The sequence below is a fragment of the Syngnathus leptorhynchus genome, chromosome 22 (genome assembly GCF_054491065.1).
Source record: "Syngnathus leptorhynchus isolate UIUO chromosome 22, UIUO_Slep, whole genome shotgun sequence".
Taxonomy (NCBI): domain Eukaryota; kingdom Metazoa; phylum Chordata; class Actinopteri; order Syngnathiformes; family Syngnathidae; genus Syngnathus; species Syngnathus leptorhynchus.
In genome coordinates, this window is record NC_141216.1 from 6,160,274 (window position 1) to 6,184,067 (window position 23,794).

The 23,794-nt window shown below is 42.2% G+C and overlaps 3 protein-coding genes across 8 annotated transcripts; all 3 read left to right on the forward strand.

The window, feature by feature from the left end:
- The first annotated feature begins 8 nt into the window (after positions 1-8).
- On the forward strand, positions 9-2,556 carry decr2 (2,4-dienoyl CoA reductase 2, peroxisomal). 3 transcript variants are annotated; one of them, XM_085904028.1, is made up of 10 exons: positions 9-59; positions 483-584; positions 689-757; positions 852-903; positions 970-1,105; positions 1,290-1,414; positions 1,496-1,589; positions 1,658-1,762; positions 1,855-2,107; positions 2,387-2,548. In XM_085904028.1, exons 2-9 carry the CDS (start codon positions 484-486, stop codon positions 2,073-2,075), a joined length of 903 nt encoding a protein of 300 aa, XP_085760154.1. In that variant the 5' UTR covers positions 9-59; position 483; the 3' UTR covers positions 2,076-2,107; positions 2,387-2,548. The 3 variants fall into 3 exon arrangements, with proteins under 3 accessions (XP_085760154.1, XP_085760153.1, XP_085760152.1); XM_085904027.1 differs by having other exon boundaries at positions 56-203; XM_085904026.1 differs by lacking the exon at positions 9-59 and adding an exon at positions 166-203 and having other exon boundaries at positions 1,855-2,043; positions 2,387-2,556.
- Positions 2,557-3,475: 919 nt separating this feature from the next.
- rab11fip3 (RAB11 family interacting protein 3 (class II)) lies at positions 3,476-17,645 on the forward strand. 4 transcript variants are annotated; one of them, XM_085903113.1, is made up of 14 exons: positions 3,476-6,009; positions 7,848-7,941; positions 8,593-8,669; positions 9,968-10,140; positions 11,867-12,067; positions 12,831-12,968; positions 13,563-13,598; positions 13,673-13,766; positions 13,846-14,090; positions 14,207-14,288; positions 14,387-14,524; positions 14,595-14,750; positions 14,819-14,959; positions 15,034-17,645. In XM_085903113.1, the coding sequence occupies exons 1-14, from the start codon at positions 4,549-4,551 to the stop codon at positions 15,145-15,147; spliced, it is 3,150 nt and encodes a 1,049-aa protein (XP_085759239.1). In that variant the 5' UTR covers positions 3,476-4,548; the 3' UTR covers positions 15,148-17,645. The 4 variants fall into 4 exon arrangements, with proteins under 4 accessions (XP_085759239.1, XP_085759238.1, XP_085759237.1 ...); XM_085903112.1 differs by lacking the exon at positions 12,831-12,968 and having other exon boundaries at positions 3,476-4,295; positions 4,528-6,009; positions 15,034-17,644; XM_085903111.1 differs by lacking the exon at positions 12,831-12,968 and having other exon boundaries at positions 3,476-3,719; positions 3,805-6,009; positions 15,034-17,644.
- Positions 17,646-17,918: 273 nt separating this feature from the next.
- telo2 (TEL2, telomere maintenance 2, homolog (S. cerevisiae)) lies at positions 17,919-23,762 on the forward strand. The gene is made up of 21 exons (XM_085903115.1): positions 17,919-18,083; positions 18,541-18,884; positions 18,989-19,266; positions 19,367-19,435; positions 19,662-19,809; positions 19,924-20,026; positions 20,095-20,163; positions 20,286-20,427; positions 20,516-20,652; positions 20,723-20,808; positions 20,952-21,062; positions 21,180-21,268; positions 21,337-21,428; positions 21,692-21,808; positions 21,913-21,984; positions 22,055-22,213; positions 22,302-22,393; positions 22,478-22,577; positions 22,673-22,737; positions 22,834-22,949; positions 23,232-23,762. The coding sequence occupies exons 2-21, from the start codon at positions 18,556-18,558 to the stop codon at positions 23,351-23,353; spliced, it is 2,496 nt and encodes an 831-aa protein (XP_085759241.1). The 5' UTR covers positions 17,919-18,083; positions 18,541-18,555; the 3' UTR covers positions 23,354-23,762.
- The last annotated feature ends 32 nt before the right edge of the window (positions 23,763-23,794 follow it).

Here is a 23,794-nt window from a genome sequence, read left to right on the forward strand (position 1 = left end):
CTTGTAGACTTCATTTCCCAGAATGCCCTGCGAACGGTCGCCGAAAACTAGCGTCCAAGGTACAAACACTGCTGCAGTTTCACAAGTAAAAAGAAAAAACGCCTACATAAGCCACACTGGCAGACTAAACTCGATAATTTGTCTTTTAAATCTGTGCTTTCATAGTTCTTTTCGACTTTCCGGGCCTGTTTTTCCTTCGACAGGTAACGAAAACATAGACTAAAGTTAGCTAATACTTTCATTGCATAGCACAAAACCAACATGCTAACCCAATTTTTGCTACTAAAAGTTTATTGGTAGTATAAAAATAAGATTCTGTACGACTTGTAAAACTGCTTTAATCAGTACAAAAATAGCCATATACCTCGAAGTGATGTAATTACCGTTAACCAACTGTTGATTAAATTTTACAGGACATCATTGTGTACATCCATGCATTTGTGGCTATCTTATTTAAATTCCTTTCCATATTTTTTGACTAGAATGGCAGAACCACAACGACTCTGTGACCTGCTACCTGAAGATGTTGCTTCTGATGACTGCCTGACTTCATATACTCATGTCTACAGCCCAGATTTACTCAAGTCAGTATTCAACAAATACTTTATTGGATGAAAGTAAACAATGGAAATCTGGCATGGTAGTTATGATATAAAGTTACTCTCAAGTTGTTGTTTTTTTTTTCCAGAGATCAGGTAGCATTTATCACAGGTGGTGGATCAGGAATTGGCCTCCGGATAGCAGAGATTTTCATGAGGTGAAGGAAATAGTCACCGATTTAGCTTCTATGGAATATGAGTTTAAAAAAAACATAAAATTCCCAGCAATTTTGTTATTGTCTTTTCTTTCAGACATGGCTGTGACACGGTGATCGCCAGCAGGAACAAAGACAAGCTCGCTGAGGTTGACGTAATCTTGCGATCATCTTTGCCAAATTGTCAGTCTCTGAAAGTTTTGTGTCTCCTGCAGGCGGCGAAGAAGCTTTCCGCCATTTCTGGACGACGTTGCCTTCCGTTGTGCTTGGATGTGAGGCAACCTGAGAGCATTTCAGCGGCTGTGGATGAGACTCTCAAAGAAATGGGCCGCATAGACATTCTTGTTAACAGTAAGACGAGTAGCACAAGGAACAAAGATCAAGTATGAAAGATTTCAGCTTAATCATCAACTTTTATCTTTGCATGTCAAGGTCCTTTTAATCAGCATGTTGTTTGAAACGTGCCATCAATGAGAAGTTACCGGCGTTTTTTTTTCTGCCGTAACCCAAAATAAGATTTGGCGTTATCTGACAGATGCTGCCGGAAACTTCCTGTGTCCTGCCTCTGCTCTTTCCTTCAATGCCTTCAAGACAGTTCTGGAGATAGACACCATGGGAACCTTCAACACCAGCAAAGTTGTTTATGAGAAGTGGTTCAAGGTACAGGGATCACCACCATGGTGCAGTCAATAAATCAATTTGGAACTTAACTTACTATGAGAGTCTCATTTTTATTTTCAGGATCATGGAGGCAACATTGTCAACATCTCTGCAACACTTGGCTACAGGGGACAAGCGCTGCAGGTGCATGCAGGATCTGCCAAGGCTGCAAACGGTGAGATTTCTTTGAATGTGACTTCTTTAAACATCTTAATCTTCTTCTGCTTTTTCTCCTATTCCTAGATGCCATGACCAAGCATTTGGCTGTGGAGTGGGGACCCAGTGGGGTGAGGGTGAACGCTGTGGCCCCTGGTCCTATCTCTGGCACAGAGGGATTCCGTAGACTGGGTAAAGAAATTTGCATCCTTCTCTATGTTAAGGAAGAAAATCCTAGCCTAGGCGATTCAACCTCAACATCAAATATTTATTTATTTCCTTAGGTGGTCCTAGTGGGGAGACCGCCGGTCTGTTCCATTCCATTCCTTTGCAGCGATCAGGCAACAAAACCGAGATGGCCCACTGCACACTTTTCCTCGCCAGCCGGGCCTCGTCCTACGTGACCGGAGCCATTTTGGTGGCTGACGGCGGCTCGTGGCTGAGTTCAGCCAACGACGTCTCCAGGCTGATGGGTATAGCCTCCTCTAAATCTGCTAAACTCTGAGCCGGGGTTCTACTGTCCTCCTCCTGACCCAGGTGTGTAGGAGGAGGTGTAGCTTTTCTACAACGTAAATGCTTTTCTTTGGCGGAAAAAAAAAAGCCACAGCAGTTAAAAGTTAATTGTAGTTTCTGCCATCTAGTGGAAAAATTATATGTGATATTATTCAGCCTGTCTCTATAAATCACTGTCACAGAGATGAACATAGATACATTATTTGTACATCCATTATTTTTAGACCAATTATGGATTTTTATTTTCTTTAATTTGCGTCCATGTTACAAATCAACTAAAATATTTCCTTTCTTTTTTTCCAGGTTATTGGTCATCTGAAAAGAGAGACAAATAAAAATAAACGAAACAGTAACACTACCCCGACGCCCAAAGTATTTGATTCAGGCTACCGAATTGGAGACTGATACATTAGTATTTGTGCGTAATATTGTCAGTGTTATACTACAAATAAACATATTTTAAAGAAATACATTCCCATTTTCTTCAACTTTAATATGCAGATGTAACATCCTCAATATTAATGCCAGCATTTGTCATGCAACACTTTTAACCTTAATATGCATTTCATGTACACTTGTGTTCACATTGCATCATGTGATGTTCAGCTGCTTAGTAAAAATCAAAATTATATTCAATATCGATTTCATTATGTTGTATTTTCCTGAATGATCCAGCCGCTCTGGGGGCTTAAATGCAGTGATTCCCAACCACAATGCCATGGCTCATAATTATGAGAAATATCAGCATAGGGTTCTGGTTTAATTGCTTCAAGATATATTTATATATATATTTTATGAATCATAATGTGTATTTAGTCATATTGAATCAATCGGAGAGTCAATATTGGTCTATGCCACATGAGGGCGCTATAACACCACAATTAAAAACCATGCATCTTCCGCATCCACCCTAAAATGCTCCTGTCGTTTTATTGACAATATTGCAGAAATCAAATCCAATTTGTTGTATTTCTGTGTTTGGAGAGGGCGTGCAATTCTTGATTGCCTTATAAATTTGCCATATTTTCTTCACTTAATAATGATGACTCAACTGTGTTCCATGTTGCGGTAAGTACATTTGACGTCTTGGAAACTATTATTTCCTAGGAATTATTATATATTTATTGTAGTTTTTAATATACAATTATATATTACTCGTAAAATTATGTTAAACGTGCTAATCAAACATGAAGTCATATTCGGCACTTTCATTTGAGCAATAAACATGCAAACTAAAAAAAAGACAGGATTATAAATTGAGTATTCGTAAATCTTTTGGGAATACCAAAAAAAAGTGACAATGCGGAGTGTTTTGCACGCTTGCGTCACACGTCAGCGTGTCTGCGGCGACAGGAGGAGGAGGATGACGAAAGGAAGAAGGGGAGGAGGGTTGAGATGCTGATGCGAGAGAGAACTCGTACGTGACATCAGCGGCCAAACGATGGAACATATTCTCGTCATTTAATCAGTTTTTATTTTTATTTAATTGGAGCACGGAGGGGTTTTGTGCGGAAGATTGTTTTTTTTTTGGGGGGGGGGAAGGAATGAGCAGATTTGGCACGGTCTGCGTGGGCTGGCCGTATTTTTGAGTCTTGACACAGGTGGATTTCCGTCTTCCAAAAAAGAAACTATAAAGGTACATAGCATCGACGGAAACATCAACGGAGAAACTGACTTTGAGGCTGATAGTTTTTTTTTTTTATCCAATCATTTCCCTCAAGGACTTGGATGGCGGACGGACCGTTTGGCCTGGTCGCGAGCGAACAGGCTAATTTAGGCTAGCTCGACAGCTAGCCAATGACAGGGAAGCGGTAGGATGCTGGAAAGGAGGAGTTATTGTTAGTGTTTTCTTTTTCTTCCTCCTGGATAAACGTTTGACACTCGTTGCGATGCCATTTAAACGATAGTGTGGAATAATATTCCAATTTTGAAACGGTTTGTTATTCCCCCCCTCCCTCCCCACGCCCTCATCGTTTTTTTGGGATCGCTCGCGAGGGGACGCGATGAGTTGATCGGCTAAGCTAATAATGTTGACAAAATACTTGTTCTGACTGTTAAATGAGAAATGTTGCTCGGGTTTTTTGTTTCGGTGTCGAGGTATTACGTCGTTTTTTGCTCATTTCTCGACTAAAACGTTTGACGATGTTTGGTCTGGGACGGCAAGATTTTGGAAAAGCCATGTGTGGAACCTGCTATGCCCGAAAGGCACTAAGTGAGTCAAACCAGCTTAAAGATTTGACAACTAAACATGGTTTATCGGTAAATATTTAAAAATGACTTTTATATTAGCTATCACGTTCGGTGAGTGTGGTTGCCGATCTGTCAAGTTTAAAAAAAGCATTCATTGACATATACAATTTAATGCTTTGCTAAACATTTTCACACGCAAGTAGGATGCATTAATATGAAGTTGTATTAATATAAGATGAAATATGGCATGTGAGTTTGTTTTTGAGCTAAAATAGATGGAACCCACGGTGGTGTCTAGCCCTTTGGGGCATGCGCAGTGGGAGTCGGAGCAAGCGTTTCCTCTTGGATTTCTCACCCTGGACTCAGACAATGGAGGTGTCCTGTGTCAAAACAACAGTGGGCAGACAGGTTTGCATTTTGGCGACCCCAATCTGACATCCCAGAAAAGTGAAATGAACAAAGTCTACCAGGACACTCCAGTAGAGTTGGATCAACTTTTGTATATTTCCGATTATCCCTGTGGAGATTTGTTTTTTGAAGAACGCCACTCCACTGCTTCAGAGATTTCTCTTCCCTCGGAAGCAAACAAGGAACCCGATGAAACCAGTGACTTCATGCTCTCGTGGCTGTTTTCTCCTAAACTTACTGATGTGGTTGGAAAAAACTTTGCATTTGAGGAGGCCTCTCTTCGGGGCAGCAACAATGGACAGACCGAGTTAATAATCAGCAGTAGCGCTCCGGTGCTGTCTTCCCAATCCAAGTGGGATTCTGAATCAAACCCAGGAGATTCACTTCTTTCCATAGCTCCTCCCTCAGAAGATCAGACTTGTGTCGTCTCAGAGTCATTGGGTGTGTCACATGATGTCAGTGAAGGACTGCCAGAAGTGTCACAGGAGGAGGCTCCGGTACAGAGCAGGTCGACTTTGTCACGTGAAACTGGAGACAAAGGTTTATTCCCAGATCAAGTGACAGCTCCGCCAATAAACAGTAGTTTGACCCCGCAAGAGCTACCTGAGAACAGTCTTCCACGTAACCACAGCAGCACATCACAGACTTGTCCTTCAGAATCTTTATTGGATTTAGATGGTCTGGAACTTGACAGCGACCTGACCCATCCAACAGGTGCACAGCTGGATCCAACCCAGGATGCCACCCAAACGGTATTCAGGACTTTAGCTCTCCAAGACCAGAGTGACTCAGCTCCTGTGATTTGGTCGCTGACAGACTCTCCAGCTGAGGATGTCTTCACCAACGGTGACCTCATCTGCGGGAGCTTCTCTGTGGAAAGTACGTCAAAAGATTTGATGGAAAGCAAAATATGCTCCTTGGCTGAGCATCAAGCCAATGAGGAAATGTCTTTGGATGGAGCGTGCAGTCAGGAAACATGGAACTTAAAGCCGTCGGAGGGAGTAAATGAGGAAACTGCTCCTGATGCGACAACAGAACAGAGGGAAGAGGAACACTCGCCGCCTGTTAACAATCAACTGGATTTTAATGTCCTGGATTTGAGCAGTTGTCCTGAAAAAACTGGATGGATGATTGAGCAAAGTGTGGAGACTGTTTCCCTTTCTAAGATGGTGGGAGATGACTCACTGCCAATGGTTTCGGCTGTGAACGCAAAAGAGCAAGATTCCTCGCCTCTCAAAACTGTCTTCGATGCGTTAGACCAGGACGGAGATGGATTTGTTCGCATTGAGGAGTTTATGGAGTTTGCTACCGCCTATGGCGCCGATCAGGTAAGATGTTAGAAAGTAACTTTTAACCCTTCCGCAGTAGGATGTCACATTTGTTGCCAGCTCAGCGTCACATGACTCAAATCATCGCGGGATTAGTTGTTTTTTTTTCAGCGCGAGGATTTAGGTTATCGTCTAAATACGGCCGTCAAGCATATTGCTTGCATTGGCCAAGAATTTCCTCCGTATGTCAAACGCTTATCTTCTCATTTGCATAATATTTGCATAAAGGATTAGCTCCTGTGAAATATACACGCATGAGCCTCAACCATTTACCGCGTCCCACCCGTATCATTTTAATTGAAAGAGACAAATCTGGGGGTGTTTAATGTATATTCAGTTCTATATTTTAATGTTGAGTTTAAGCTAATTGTAGCAAAACAACAAGGTGATCTAACATTCAATGTGTGCGACTCACAAGTGAATGCTTTGGAACAGACTTTTACTTTTGTTTGACTTAATTCATTCTTGCAAATAAGGCGGCAAGAGAATAGCTCAGTATTTGCGTACTTGCCCGTTGTGGGTTTTCTCCGGAATTATTTGGGAATAAAGTAGCCATTATATTAAAATACACAGTCTACCGCCATGAAAAAGTTAACTAAAAGTTAGCAAGCTGGTGTGCCGTTACTACTGTTGTGAAAAAGGATTCTTTCGAATGTTTCATTTTGGAATTCGTGAAGGTCCTTTTTTGCTAACCGCCACGCTCGCTGCTTTTGACCCCAATTGTGCACAAAAGCCGCAGCAAGCCATATTGTGGCGGCAACTGGCTTGTCCGTTGACACTCCCAACTTCACTTTGAGCCAGTCTGCCTCCCCCCCGATGCTTTTATGTGCAGCCCCTCTAATCCACAATGGAATGTTCACTGGCCTGAACTGTCCCCTTTTTAGCTCCTCTTGTCTCGACTGTATGAACCATTTTTTTCCCTCCCTCTCTCTTTTGCTCTCAGCTTATCTGTCAACCCATTGATCATTTTATCAGTGCGTTGGAAAGGAAACTATTGTGAGCGCACCCCCAAGGGAAACTCCTAAATTTGTTCTGAATAAGTGCTGTATGTGTGTGTGTGTGTGGGGGGGGGGGAGTGCGCTGAGGCGTGCCCCATCACTGATTAGACACAAATAGAGGAACGAGAAAAACCACAAGGCCTTCGAAGCTCGGCCAAGCAGAGGAGCCGCAAAATGTTTACTTTTGCATGGCTCTCAGGGCCGTCTGTGTTAGTGTTGAATATTTCACAGTGTCATAGTTTCGGTGAATCCAGTCGTTGGATTAAGAATTGATTTTCACACAAAACAATGTTAATTAGCATTTTTGATCTCTGTATGAATTTATTAGCCGCGTGAGTTTTCTCGAGCCGGAGATCAACACCGCTCAGCAGATCGGTTTGCTCGCAAGGGTAACTGATACCAAATTATACGTGACGTGATTGTATGATAATCACAGGGTTGGTCTGTTATCTGGGCGTCCATTTTGATTGTTTGCTATCAAAGGCAGGCCACTATCAAGCTGGCATCGGTGATGGGCCCTGGAGTTTTGGCACTTTTTTATTTTTTGCCCAACACAGATTTGGTCCAGTTTTATGTTATTTTTAATTCTCCGAGGTGCTCCAGCATGCTCTTGTTGCTAGGTTACAGCTGGATAGAATATATAGTATGTAGGTGCTCTTATGTAACACTAGTGTGCAGATATTTTTTTAGATGCACTTTGCACATATCAACATTCTTTCGTTTTTTTTATTCTAAGGGTCATGTGGGGTCGACACAGGCATAAAAAAATCTTTTTTTTTTTGCAAGCTGTTTTGATATTGGGACAGTTTCTGAATGTTCTGCTGTGCTTCTGATTTTCAGGTAAAAGATCTCACCAAGTTTTTGGATCCCAGCGGTCTGGGAGTCATCAGCTTTGAAGACTTCCACCGAGGGATTTCTGCTATCGGCAACGGAGGTGAGTGAAACGTATTGTTGTGGTAAAAGTTAGATTAATTACTAAAGGTAAACGGAAATAAATCAAAAAGAAATGTTACTACCAGATTGTTGCTGCGATGCATCAAATTCGCTCCGCCTTATTGATGCCATTAGACTTTTCCAGAGCTTTCCAGGTTGAATAGGTCTGGTTACCCTGAGACATTAATAAAAGATGCACTTGAAAGCTTGAGCTCCACCAATACTCGGGCATGTCGGAGAGGGCAGAGAGTCCTGTTCGCCTAAATAATTTACAGCTCCCCCTCCTTCTCTTTTATTTGATTGTTCTTCCTTTTTGGTTGCCAAAGACACAGCTGGCTTGTAAATGCATCTTCAGGAATCTCAGTCATGCCCGTGTTGCGCTATTTTGACAACAACCCTCGTCTCTTGCGTCATCGTCATTTTTGGGTAACCAAATGGATGCGGGTTTGCGCCCGGCCCTTTTAAAGTTTTGCTTATTCCTTTGTCACGTGAAGCATTATAGTTCCTAAAATTAAAATTTTACATGAGGAGCTTTTTTGACTCCTTTACTAAAGAGTCTAATAGGAAAGTAAGGCCGTGTTTGCAGAGCTTCCTTTCCACGATGATGTAATGTTTACACATATGAAACACGTGTTCCCTCTTTTATCCGAAGGTCCCGAGCCGCAGCTGTACAGCGCAAACTACACCCCGGGCGACGGAGCCGTCGGCTGTCCGGAAGAATACGACGAGGTGAGACGTCGTGCGTAGCGGTCACGTGCTACTTCCTATCGTCGTGGTAACAAACCGAACTGTTGGCGCACTCTCACTCTTGCCGCCGCAACTGAGCAAGCTATCGTTACCGCTCGGAGAATATTCCGCAACACCCAACAACCTGCTTTGGCTGACATTGAGTAGCATCTGGCAGGCTGAGCTTTCCAGGATTCTTTGATAAATATTGAATCGGGCGGATCACAAAAGAGTCTTACATGAACTTGGACTGTTTTTATACTTGCGGTTAGCATATCTGACATTCCTGACCATGTGCTCGTAAACGTATATTTAACCGTTATATTGTTGCTGGCCTCTGCAAAAAATGTAAACGTTTTTGTCGGTATGCATTTTGAACAGTGGAGTGCGATAATTAGTGTTGCCTTCACTTTCTGGTGGCAAAGAAATATAGGTTGTCTGTTTTTTTTTTTAAAGAAAATATTGGTATAGGTTTTAAAATAATTGCATAATAAATGGCCTTGGTGAGTGATCGCAATCAAAGCAAACATTGATTGAAAGTTAATTATTGATCCAAGGCGATTGCTGTGTCTTCCGCTTGCCTGCTGGCTGTGAGCAACATTTGAACGTCCTGCATCTTTTTTGAAGTAGTCCCACCACCTGTATCCACCGACTTGTTTTTCCACTTTGGGGGAAAAAAAAAAAAAAAAAAAGAGAGTGCCTCCTCAATGCTCGCACTGTTCCGCCACTGTTTGCTTTCAAAACAAGCGAGGTGACGCTGTACGGCCGAGGGGCAAGGACCTCTCCACCCAGTTTTTCCCTTCACTTCCCATTTTCCTCCTTATTTATTTTTTTTTTTTTAAATTAAATGCTTACATTTATTTGAAAATCAACCTGTAATGCGGTCGCACGACTGGAACGCTTACCTAACGCTTTCATGATGCGCACTTTGAGATATGGCCGATTCATAATCATTGTAAAAGCATTGAAGCCTGAGGAAGATTACGTCGTCGTCATGGTGACGGAACCTTACTGCTGACTAACTTTTATAGACTTTGGTCTCCTCCCCCCCTGACCACCCAGCGGACCTGAACGTGTGTGTACAGTACTTTCCATTTTTCAAAGCAGCTCTGTCTCACTGGAGGAGAGGAAAGCGTTTTTAGGATGCTGGAAGGTCACGCCAGCTTTTCCTGTCCTGGGAGAATGATTTTAGACATGGTGGCTAGCGTCGAGCTTATTTTGTTGAACGCTTAAAGATGTTTTGATGCATTTCGGTTTTTGAAACTTGTGACTTTTTTTTTTTTTTTTTTGTGTGGCCACAGCAAAATGAGGTGACAGACAGCGCTTACCTGGGTTCCGAGAGCACCTACAGCGAATGCGAGACCTTCACGGACGAGGACACGGGCGCCCTCGTGCCCCCCGAGATGCACGAGGATGTGGACACGGACAGCGGCATCGAGGCGGCACTTCATGACCCCGAAGAGGCCATAAATAGGTTGGTTTAAAATGTTCTGCTTCTTCCAATTTTTTTTTTTTTTTGCCATTTGTGATTGAACAACCATCATGACTGAGCCAAAGGTTAAGCTTCCATTAGTAAGTTCAGTGACCCTTGGCAGTGGTCATGTGATGTCCGAGCCAGTCGTCCCGGGTAAGTGACTTCGAGTTCTATTTGGGTCAGCAGACGGGCAGATTAATGGGAAGGATAGGTTGCTATTCTTGTGCACTTTCTGGAATCCCATCTGTATTTTCCTGAATGGCCAGTAAAGTTTTCACACCAGCCAAAGCTGAAGCACTTTCCCAAGAGATCCTTCTAACTTTGTTAAACAACTCTATTATGTTGTCATTCTTTTTGGCTGTGAAAAGTTTCAGATAAGACGGACAAGATTGCTGACCACAAAAAAAAAGGTTTATAATTTGGAGTAACAAATGCAATTTTATACTTGTTTTTTTTTTTTTTCTTCACCCTTTGGATATTTTATTCCAAAACTTGTCATCTCCAGTTTTGATAGTGTTTAGGCCAAATGACAAGTGCTGACTTTGTGATCTGCCTGGATGACTGATGACTTCCAGCCTTGAATTCCAGGAAGTGTTGACCTCAGCACTTTTGTTGTTTTCCCCTATTTTTTTTTTTTTCTTTCATTCTCTCGGAATAAGCCGTTTTCCTCCATTGTCCGTTCAGGAACACTTCCAAAGTCCTGATGTCTCCTGATTTTTATTCATCCTTGCCAAATGTTGAACCTCACGGCTAGAATAAAAATCAATTAATTCATTTCTGGCATTTTTTTTTTCCTCATCAGATTGAATGCAAAGTCGCAGGGAATGAGATTCTCATTTAACTAGCAGGCACCGTCTTTAAATTGATTAAGGTTTAGCTAGCCAAGTAGGTTAGCATGCTAGTACGCACTGAGGAGGAGATTAAGACTGTAACAGGATTAGCCTCCCCCAAACCACTCCCCCCAGTCCGTCCAAGTGTTGTCTGCCCACACACATTTGGCCCTCGGTCGATCGGCCGGACTGTCTGATGACCGTTGCTTAGCCTCAAATCCGTAGTCAGCCTCGATTCCGTTTACTGTGACGCAACCTCGCCTGACATCTTACCAAGTGTTGTCTCACGGAAGCCTTGGTTTTGTTTGAAGTTAAATAATAAGACTTCAGGATTCCACTTTGGTTGGCCGGGGTCGTAGCCCCAGTTGCTCCTCGGCTTTCTCGCCAGAGCATTGGAGGGCGTTCGGCGATGCGTTCTCTTCCCTCGTCCACCCTCTGCGTGAGGGAAATCAATTCCGGAAGATGTTCCAAGAACTCGGGTAAAGGGTAAGTGGCTTGTGAATTGGCAGTGTTGCTTAGTCTAATATTTGCTTAAAGTGCTTTTAACACCCACCCGTCTTGGCCTTCAGATAGGAAAACAATACTTGATTTGTGATGATTTGGTCCTCCTGAGTGCTCTCGTGGTCTCCTGTCGGGAAAAACAGGAAAAGGCTTCGTTCTTTTTAACTTTCAAATAAAGATCAGCGGGCATTTTGTTTCAGGCAAAGCTGCCGTTTAGGATTAATCTGAATTAGCAGATTAGCCACTTGTCCAGATTGCCGCTGTTCTAGTGGCGAGATTAATTGCGCTTGACTGAATTGTAAAATTGTTGCTCTTTCTTCAAAGAAACAAATGTTGTTTTTTTTCTATATCACAATATATTGTTGAATTTAAAAAAATGACTGGATGTTTTCTAGGTTCTCGCTCAACTCGGAGCTACACAACCCCTCCCGTGTGGCGGTCATCGGTGGCGAGGAGGAGCATTTTGAAGATTTCGGGGAGAGCAACACCTCGGAGCTGCTGCAAGAGAGCGCCGAGGAGGGCGCCGATGTCTCGCTCGACTGCTCTCTGGCACAGAGCCCTCAGCAAATCGATGTCTCCGCTCTGCTCTCGCCGAGGTACGCTCTTGATTTAGTAACGACATGTGGAAATATGGACAATGTGCCATAAAGGGAAATGTATTATCATGTGTTAAATCAGTCCTGATAAGCATTAAATAAATACATCAGCACAGTGTATACATTTGATAAATAGAAAAACAAGCATAGATTGTTTTATTATGAAAATAAGATAGTTTGCGTGCACATTTTTATCCATGAAATGTGAACACAAACGTTTTCCCACCCCTGTTTTAGAGACTCTAAGGTCAAAACACGATAAGATATCTTTTCTGGCGAAGGGCAAGATAAATATTCGCTACATAGTTTATCGTCTCTTGGGACACGCTCACTATAAGCGACGCTGACGAGAAAAGTGTGTAAAAATGAAACCTGATTTGAAAACAAGTGCATCCCACAGATTTCACCCGCCGGGTGTGAATGCGTCATGCTTAGCAGCGGCGGCCCACACACACACGGATGAACTCTTAAATATTACGACTACGAAAGAATTTGGCTACATAGGTTAGTCGTTATAAATACATCATTTTACTTTTGCCTTTGAAAGTGATTCATTCGAACATCTCGCAGCATCAACACGGACGGAAACGTTTTCTCCACACTGACTTTCCCGACATCCTTCTTAAGGAGTCTTCCTACTTCATACCGCTGAATTACCTCATGGGTCTTTTCCCCACCTTAACTCCCCACCCCCATCTTCCCCCCTGCTCGTCTGTCACTCACCACTTCCGTTCTCGTCCTTTTCCTTCCCTCCTTCTTCCAGCGCACCCGCTCCTCTCCCAGACTGCTTTCAGAGCTTCCTCAAGGAGGAGGCGCTGGATTTTTTCTGTAGCCAATGTCACAAACAAATAAGTCGTCTGGAGGACCTCTCCACCCGTCTCAATTTCCTAGAGATGACTAGGTAACGCTCGTCTGCTCTGTGACGCCGTTTGCAGTGTTGCGCTGGTGTGTTAGATGACACGCATGTTCCCGTCCCGTGTGTTTGTTGTGTTTCCGTTCCCTCACGCATAGCATCAATATCATATATTTAGGCTACTCCCAAAAATGCTTAACAGATATCACAGGTGAGTCATGGCTTTTTTTTTTGGGCTGCCTTTTGTTCTCTTCCGCTTCACATTTTGAGTTACACGTTGAATGAAGCTTTTCAAAAAAGGAGCTGTTGATTAGAAAAGACTTGCTGATCCAGGATTACTGGTCAGTAGCGGAGTTACGCTAACCCCCGAAATCCCATTTGATCTGCCTTTGGTAGTAAAATGGTGATAGAAAAAAAACATTTTGATCAATTCAAAGCATTTTCTAGATCCATTTCGGAGTGTTTGTGTTTTCAGTATTTCTTTTTTGACATTGATAGTTTTAAAATACTTTGCTCCACAGTGGGGAATCCTCTGCTAGCAAAGCAGCGATGGCAGTGATAACAGCTAACAAAATGGTGTCTCCTTCCTTTATAAGTCTTCTCTTCCTGATCACTTTCCTGTTGTTGTTTCTCCCCCTCTAGTTCTGGCAAACGATTGTCCAGCAAGAAGGTGGCAAGGTAAACAGATTTAGGATATTTTGGATATTTTCAATCTGGCCTAAGTGTGATGTTAAGCTATGTTTTGCTCCTAGACATCTTCTGCAGAACAACTCGATAACGCTGGACACGGTCAGCGACCTCACCCGTGACATCCTTGAGTTGGCTGACAATGACATCACAGACAAGGCGAGCCGTCACTCATTAGTCGCACGTGTCGTTCAAATAAACATTCGCACGTTAATCGTTGGCGTTTAATTCTCGGCAGATGCTACTACTTGAGCGTCGCGTGGCGGAGCTGGAGAAAGAGTCGGAAACTTCGGGGGAGCAGCACGCGCGCTTACGGCAAGAGAACCTTCAACTGGTGCACCGCGCCAACGCTTTTGAGGAGCAGCTGAAGGAGCAGGAGCTGCTCGCCGACGAGCAGCTGGAGCACGATACCCGGCGCCACAAGGAGGCCCTGAGCAAGCTGGAGAGGGAAAGAGGTCTGGAGATGGAAAACCTGCAGTCCAGGTACGTTTTGTTATGATCCAGCTAGTAAGTCAAAATGTAAGCTGGCTCTATACTGCCTCCATGTGGCACTGAGCTGCAACCCACAATTTTGACAATGCTTTGTATTGTCTCCACAGATTGCAGCAGCTGGAGGAGGAGAACAGCGAGTTGAGGTCCTGCGTTCCTTGCCTACGAGCAAACATCGAGAGACTAGAAGAGGTTAGCGTAAAAGTCGCTGTTATATTCCTACCGCTGTCCATCCAAAACATCCCAGTTGATCTCGACCTTTGCTTTTTTTTTTTTTTAAATTTTCACAGGAAAAGCTGAAGCTGGAAGACGAGGTAGACGTCATGAACGACAAGTGGCGGGAGGAGATGGAGACCCGACAGAAAATGGCCGACAAGCTGAGCCATGAACGCCATCAAAACCAAAAGGAGAAAGAGAGCACGCAGGAGGTAGACCCTCTTTGTCCACCCTCGGGGAAGAACGGACTCCCAATAACCGTTGTCCGTCTGTCTCCTGCAGTTGATTGAGGACCTGCGTAAGCAACTGGAGCATCTACAGTTGTACAAATTGGAGGCGGAAGCAAAACGGGGCCGCTCGCCCAGCGCCGGACTACAGGAGTATCAGACCAGAACCCGGGAAGCAGAACTGGAACAGGAGATCAAACGACTCAAACAGGTAGAAATTTAAACTTCTTTTTTTTTTTTTTTTTTTCCTCCGCTATCATCGTCCAACTCCCTCCGCAGGACAACCGTAGCTTAAAGGAGCAGAACGATGAGCTGAACGGCCAGATCATCAACCTGAGCATCCAGGGAGCAAAGAGCCTGATGTCCGCTTCCTTTTCCGACTCCCTGGCGGCCGAGATCAATTCGGTGTCCCGCTCTGAGGTGATTGACTTGATTCAAATGAAATCGCTCTTCTGTCTTGCTCCATTTCTGACCTTCCTTCATGTGCATCACAGTTGATGGAGGCCGTCCATAAACAGGAGGAGATCAACTACAGACTCCAGGACTACATTGATAAAATAATCGTGGCCATCATGGAGTCCAACCCCTCCATCCTTGAGGTCAAATAGGCTCCGACTGGATGGCGGAGCAAGAAAAGCCACACAGTGACCTCATCATCTAGAATAGCGACAAATAATTCAACACCATAATAGAACATTATGATATTTGTGCGTGCGTGCGTGCGTGCGTGCGTGTGTGTGTGTGTGTGTGCGCGTGTCAAGCGCTCCTCAGGTTCTGGTGACTTCCATGTATTTTGGTCAGAGGAACCTGAGCCTGCTTAAATGAACGCAGCCCCCCCCCATCCTTAAACTTTGAACTTCAAAAGGAAGGACAATTGTATACCTTGAAGGCCTTAAACGCAGAGGTGATCAAACGTCGGGATTCTTGTACCAAGCTGCTGACTCGTGAGGATGAAGCACTGGTCTGATTTTTTTTCTTTATTGATGAAGGACCTTGGTGAGTTATTGCATCATTTGTTTCTGTTTGTATTTTTTTTTTTTTTAAAGCAATGAAACAAGGCTCCTGGTCTTCAGGTGGGATGGAAAGTGAGAAGGAAAATGACACAAATCTCATAGCACAGCTCCAAGTAAAATAAAATCACAACATTTTTCAGGACAATTAAGTGGCGATGGATAATTTTCCGCAGTGTTATTAAAAAAAAAAAAAAAAAAACAGCTCCCACCTGATTCCAGTGTTCTCTTGCTGAGTGTTTATGAATTATTGTCAATGAAACTGTCGAGACTGAAAAGAAGTTGAACTGGTTATATGTGAAGAGTATGGAAAACCGTTTGAGCATTTATGACGAGAGAACTTGAGTGCAGTTTACGAATAAGGTTTAATTGTGCACTTGTAGCGGGAAAAATGTTACGATTTAATTCGTTCCATACGTACTCAAACGGTTTTTATACTGGAGTAGAATGGTTGCACTTTGCACTAAATTTTGTTTTGCTTATGTTGTGTTTTTATATCTCTCTTTTTTTTTTTTTTTTTGTCCAAGGGATCAAAATGTAATTTGATAAGTTTGCGGGAATTTAAAGCACGCTCAGGTGTGGGCTCACGCAATGACCAACCTACGAGGCAATCATAACTGCCACATTTAATCGAAAAAGACTTTGCTAAATTCGCGCCTCAAGGTTTACGTCAACCGTGAACTCGGCCGAAGAAGTTTTCTTTCACCCACGTTGCACAGGGACGCTGCACCCATGTGGACAAATGAACAATTGAGTAAGTCTCAAATCTGGCTGGGGTGGGGAAAAAAAAACAACAACCTGTCCAGCTTTGCTTTGTGCACAAAATGTCCTCATGCTCACTTTGTCACTCACAACGCTTTACCTGCCACTCCTCGGAATATGGCCTTGGATGTAAATGACTTGTAAAGTTTTTTTACGCTCATTCTAGATTGTAGGTATTTTTTTAGTCGGATGAGAATAACAACAACAAATTATTTTCTCATCTCCTATGGTGAGAAAAAAATCGCTGAGGCTGCCTATATTCATTTCTAGCATGTAGCGTGTACAGTTTATGTTCTCTTGGAATCACATAGATATTTATTCAATGTGTGACACAAAGACATCATCTATTCTTTTTTTGTTGTTGTTATTTTAAGGCAATATGGAATTTACGGTGACTAAGAAATGTGCGTATCATCTCAGCTCGTTCGTAATCATTTGCTGCAAAAGGTTATTAGTTGAGGTATTCTGTATATTATCGTGACCGCTCGAGGGTCTTTCTCATAGGTATACAACTTCTAGAGTCGTCTTCCCGTTTGGAGTCAGGTACTGCATGAAAACACCGATTTTTATTGTATACTTCTTAAATGTTCAGGCTATTGACATTCTCTTCGCTTTTGGGTTTGTTACAGATGTGGTTCTCAAATTGTTCTGAAACACTTTGAGAATGACTTCAGTGACAAAGTCATTCCGATTTTACAAACAGGACACGAAATGATGCTATTGAGCATGAGTGATTGTTGACGCACTAATACTTTAAACAGTGACATGCAACATTCCTTTTTTTTGGGGGGGGGGGGGCAGAGCTGATTGCACTTTAACCACATTTTATTCTTTAAAAGTAAATATGTGCTAATATAACCCCAATTCATCCGAATCACTCTGCTAGTCTAAAACACTGCCTGTGTTTCAAAGTCTGCCTATAAACAGGCCTGGTAGGAAAAGCACTGACCACACACACGACATTATTAAATCATCAATTGTAAAATCTTTGCTGTAAATATCAATTGTCATTTTTTTTGGATTTGACTCCCATGCTCACTTCCAGTGTCCAAAGAAAATTCCAGGCACCACCATCACTATGCGTAGTGTATGATTTGACATTTATTGTATGACATGGAAAGATGAAATATTGTAGAAAGAAGAAATTGTAAAACATATTCATATTTTGCGAAATAAATGTATAAATTATATCAGTATGGGTTAAAACAATGGTTTATTTTTATGTTTGGAATATTTCCTGTACTTGGGGTAAATACTATAATTTCAGTCATTGTAAAAAGAGAAATTATAAAAGTAAGCAGTGAGCATATGAGTAGGAAAATAAAAGGAATAAAGTTACTGGCTGGGTCTGATTTATTTTTATTTCAATATCATACATATGACATAATTTGTCCATTCATTGACAACTCCTCACTGTTCCCACAGTGAAGACATTTACAAACAAAAAAAGTATAAACAATATTACATAAAGTGTCCAGGTTTTGAGTTCTATTTTAGGGCTATTACTGCTTGATTAAATTGGTACGATTGCAGCAATTAAAAGAATAACAATGTATGTTGAGTAAGCGACGTATTAAAAGCGTAGTTAACACAGAACAACGACAGGGGGCAGTAGCGTGCAACATGTATGTCTCCCAACCTGGAGAAATACAACAGAAGAAGATGAGTGACGATGCTTGCTAACACGAAATTTTATTGTGGTAGCACAACAGTTGAGAAATTACGTTTCTTTCCCATCAAGTTATGTGAAAGGCTCATCTGAACACAACCAAGTAAGATGGTCATTAAGATGAATATTTTTCCTTGTTTTAAAGGGATGCGAGTATTACGTTAGAGCCATAACGTAGATGCTAATTCAACTATTTCGAAAAAATACTTTAATTTCATACAAATTCGTCCCATAAACAGCAATATAGATAGACGACATATTTTTTTGTAAATTAAATAACTTGTCTCATTTTAACTTAACCCTGTTGGAATAAATAGAAAAGCCAATAATCTATTTAAGCCACCCAAAAACACCAGCATTGTATTATTGTTTTATAGGGCTGAACAATTCATCGCATATATTTCAGAAGATGAATCAATCACATTTGCATTGTTGAGGGGGGGAAAAAAAAATCTCAATTAGGTCTGAAATCAGCCAGCCGATTTATTGGTTGGTTCTTCTATCTATCCATAATAAATAATGGCTTGAACCGTTTATAATATTTCTCCCTTTTTCCCCAGAGTTTTTCTCCAAAGATGGAGTCTCCTTGCCAGACTACTGACCTCCGCCTTGAAGTGTCCCAGTGTTTCCGGAGCCTCACCTTGTCAGCCTCAAAACAAGATGCCATCCGTGCCCTTCAAGCCCTCCGCTCATACTTGGAAGAAGGAAGCACTTCGCTCCAGAAGGCAGAGTTCCAAAGGTCTCACTTCACTCGCACGCTTCAAGTCCTGATAAAGAACATGCAAGCCGACTGGTTCCACGACTTGACTGTGGCACAGCACTCTGAATTATGGGATGTCCTTTTCTTGCGAGGACCTTCTGAACAGGCTCTGCTGGTGCTGATGGAGGGAATTGGTGAGCTAAGGTACGACATTTTCTTTTCTTTCTATTTTTTTAACAAAAATGTTATTGTTACATAGATGTAGATATGAAAGAAATCCAATTTTTATGATCTATTGTCCTTTCCAGACCTGGTTCAAATCTGGACCACTTGGTCAGCATCACAGAGAAGTTCATCCAGAGCGGTCGGCTGGCCGACCTGCTGTGGTCCTACTGTCTGACCACGGGTCCCGTTGATTCCCCCCAGCTCCGAGAGACCTTGCTAACACGTATCGTGGCGTTGCCTGACCTCACTGCCAATAAATTGAAGCAAAACAACAAGCCCGCCTTCCTTCCTCAGCACTACTATCCTCTGTTGGCTAAAGAGATGCTCACTGCCTTGGAGCGCACTTGCAATGCACTCAAAGGTAAGATATTTATGGAAGCGGGTTGCAAACTGTTTCAAGAGAGTAGATTCTACCTTTTACTTGAGTATTTTTGTTAAGATTCTGGTGTTATATTTGACAGGTGGCACAAGCTGCTCATTGACGTTTGTGGCTCAGACACTCGGAAAACTCTGCGCCCAAGGACATAGTCGTAAGTTTATATAAAGTTCATATTTAATCAACTTTTAATTCCTCTTTTTTTTTTTTCCTAAACACCAAAACACTATGTCGACTAGATGCTTGAAGGAATTGAAAAAAGAATAAATATATCTGGATGTGACTTTTAAAAAACACATATTTGAGAGCCATTGTGAGTTTATCTCCTCTAATTTCTATTTTTCTTTCTTTTTTTTTTTTTTTTTTACTTCTTCTTACAGGTTTGTTGTTTGCTGTGATGGCTCCCAAAATGTCCAGCTACACGCGCACAGACATGGTGTGGCAGAGGGTTTGTTGCAAGCTGCTAGAAAATGTTCCCCAGCGCTGGATGGAAAGCGTATTTATCGGCCTGGTTCAGGCCGTTCGTGGGTGAGGGCGCTATGCTGTCGCAATGATATAGATCAAATTTACTTATAAACACATTTTGGATATTATCTTAAATTAATGTAAGTCACCAATTTTATGGGTCTTTCATTTTTACAGGCCTGATGCGTTGGGTCGAATCATGAGCAATCTTGTGGTGACAAATAAGACAGCCCAGTTTGTCATCACACATAAACTACTTTTGCTACAATACCAATATGAGGTAATATATCACTTGGAGCATAAATCGTTGAATACATTTGATTTTTTTTTTTTTTTTTTCTCATCCAGACTGGCATGTTGAGAGTTGTTCTGGGTTACCTTGCTGCTGACAAGGACAGAAGACCGCTGCTCATCCAAGTGAGTGCACAACGTTTCTCAGCTTTTCATTTAGCACATATTTTGTTTTACAAGAACATCAGTAAGACTAAAATAAGTTTATTTCTCAATGTATTATAAAAACTCTTTTTTTGTGTTCTTAGGTGTTGCGCTCCGTGTCCCAAGCGTGGGCCAACCCAAGCGCAGTGAAACACACTCCTGTGGAGCAGCAGTTGTACGTCAGCAAGGCACTGCTGCTCTGCGTCTATCTGCTGCATGATGCTGAGCTGCAGGAGTTGCGTTCAGGTGCAAGTCTTGTATGTGCCTAAAAAGGGTTCTCACTTTTAAACCATATCAAGCGAGAATTTTTTTTTTTTTTTTCAACCCACCCCAGAGCTTCTGCAGTGCCTGCTCGGAGGCATGCAGAGCCACCTGGACAGCAACGTGGTACGCATCAGGCGTATGGGAATGGTCGTGGGTGAGTGTCTGAGCTCCCGCATGAATATCAACGGAACCAAGCTGAAATTTGAGGTCAGTGTTTGATTGAGATGTTGTCAAGTGCAAACATTGGAACCTCATTTGTACTGTTTGCGTATTATAGTACGAACAGGATGAGGAAACACGAGAGCTGCTTTCACTTCTGACTCCTTTTAACGTGGACGAATCAGAGCCTGAATCTGAAGATGGGTAAACATCTGCACAATTTCAATCTTTTAACCATATATGCATATATATGGTACCTAAATCTATGACATATATAAATGAGTAGAAAAACCTTACAGTGATGTATGGCTGTTTTTTTATTTTTTTTATTTTTATATATCATGAAGGGTCATCTCCCCAGAAGAAATCAGAGGAAATCCATCAATTTGCAATGATTCGTCGACAAATGGACAAGAAATGGCATCATCAAAAACTGAGCCAGACTCTGACCTGGATAGGTAAGTATTTGCAGCGCATACATCCCCAGTCTGGTGCTTTTCTTGATTCTCAGTTATGCGTCACAAGATAAGTGACCTTTTATTCAGTGTCGTTAAGAACCTCTGTCACAATTGCAGCGATGATGAGTTCACGCCTTACGACATGTCTGGAGATCAGGAAATAAATAAGGCGTCGCCACCACGCTACCTACGAGATTGTCTGGAAAGTATGTTCCCACGCCGACCCCCCTTGTCATAGTATCATATCCTGCCTGACTTTTTCTTCTGCATCCAGATTTAATTTCCTCGGAAGATCCAGAGCGCGTGGAGTTCAGTTTAAGAGTTGCCGAGGGACTGGTGAGAAAGAATGCTTTTGCGACCAAAGAGGTATGCACAGTCTACATAGTCCAGACACAAAGGAAATAGGTTTCGCTTACACAGATTAAATATGGAAACTGAACTCTACTGTACATCAAAACTTTAAGAGGAGCTTGTGTTCCTTCATCAAACGTCTCTATTATACTGCCTCCTGGTGGCCAAAGCACATACACCAGAATGAGTACAATGGACATTGAATGATCACGATGCTCAACTCTAGTCCAGTAGAAGGCAGCATTGTATATTCTTTTTTTTCTTCTTTTTTTTTTCAGATCAGTGTCCAGCTAAGCAAAGGTCTTCTACACATGGAGGATAAGTACGGCATCAATGGTTTCCTAGCTCTCAGGCAGGCCATCATGGTGGCGCTTGTGGTCAGTGACTGCATCCCGGTATGCTTGGCCGCCTTTTCCCCATCAGAATATCACACGTTTATTTCATGTCTTTCTACACGCCTTACTTTTTTTTTTTTTGTGTGTGTGATGATTGATTCCAGGTGACCGAGTTCCTTAGCACGGAGTTCTACTCCTTAAACTACAGCCTTCGTCAGCGTCTGGATATCTTAGAGGTTTGGAAAAAAACTTCAGGCCAAATGATACTTAGATTGAGTCTCAAAATAATTCTTTCCTTTGGGCCAGGTTTTAGCTTTGGCAGCTCAGGAGCTGTCCAAGCCAAATTCGGACATCACAAATCCAAGCGTCAGCGCAGATTTAACGCCGTACTCGGCTGACAACACTGCACATTGGCGGCAGGTCATTGAGGAGCGCATTCAGGCAAAGACCAAACGCATTAGTAAGGTATTTAAACCAAATGCACTACTGTTTAAAACATTTTTATATGTAAAAAAAAAAAAAGAATACAAGGGACATTCATATCTTGTTCCAGGGAGCCTCCCAGCCTTCAACAAAGGCTACAGCAAACCGCTATGCACCAGTTGCTGGATATTTCTTCTTTCCTTTACTCAGAAATTATGACAAGTGAGTCAGAAACTTACCACCCCCTTCCAATACTAATAAAATTGAATATTATTTTTTTTATGGAATTCACCTCGTGCTTATCAGGCCTCAGGTGACCTTCGACTTGTTGGGAAGTGACCACCTTGTCTTAGGCAGGCTGATCCATACCTTGGGTATCTTCATGCATCTGGCAGTGAATGCACCGGTATTTAGATCATTGCAATAAACAAAGCCCTTGTCTCCAAAAGTCACTTTGCGAATGGTACTGATGATCTAATTTTCATTTTCCCCCCTCTGCAGGTAGCTGCACAAATGGGTCGTGCTCTGCTGGACTTTGTGTGGACGCTGCGTTACCACACTGACCAGTAAGTAAAAAAAAAAAAAAAAAAAGGTTAATTTATAATGTTCTGATTTTCACTGACGCGGGTGTACCTGACACCCATTTTAAATTTTTTGGGAAGGATGGTAAGACGAGGCATCCTCTTTGCCGTCTGCTCCGTGTTCATGAGCATGCCCAGTCAAAACATTTTGGTGGACCTCGCAGACCAGCTTTTTGAAACTAGATCTTGGCTAGCAGGTAAGAAAAAAAGTGTTTCCACAGAAAAGGAACATTTTCAAAATGCACACGCAGCTGCGCTCATTTCTGGGAAGAGGACGAGGATCCAGGAAGTCCTGCAATACATTGCTCTATTTGTTTGTTTGTTTGTTTATTGAATCTGTCCTGCAGATAAAAATAGTTTATTATCCTATTAACCAGGGGCTGAAATTTGAATCACCGTAACTTTAATTACCATACACTCTGAGAAATAAAAAGTGTCTTTTTATGATTGTTTGCTATGCTATGTGTTATGTTGCCAAGATGTGGCTGAGGGTGACCTGGATGCAGATTGCAGAAGTTTGGCCATGCAGAGTCTGGTGTTGATGGATAAGAGCCTGAAGAAACAGCTTCAAAGTCCACAAGCTCTCAGCATTGAATCATGAACAAAAATACACCAGGTCAAAGTGAGCACTGTGTTCTCACAAAGACTGCAGATGTTGATTTCACAGTCAAGGAAGTGGATGACATCAAACACCAATGTCCCTAAAGGTGGGATGACTTTTTCTCTTCCTGGAACATAGGTCAAGCAAATGAAAATGAAAGCTTGTTTTATCCCCCTGGCTCGACATATAAAGGTACACACTCGTTCAAACCAATTGTAGCTTAAATGACAAAATATTTTGTGAAGAGGATATCCTCAATTTAGTTCAGGTATATTCTTTTGTCTTTCCTGTACAAGCCGATCTCGCCATTGGGTTTGTTTGTTCGCAAAGGACATCCTGTGAATATTTATGTACAGTACGTAGTCATAGACACACTGTAAAAATAAATGATGCTTCCTCCTGTGACAAATGGATCCTTTCACATGAGAATGAGATCTCTGA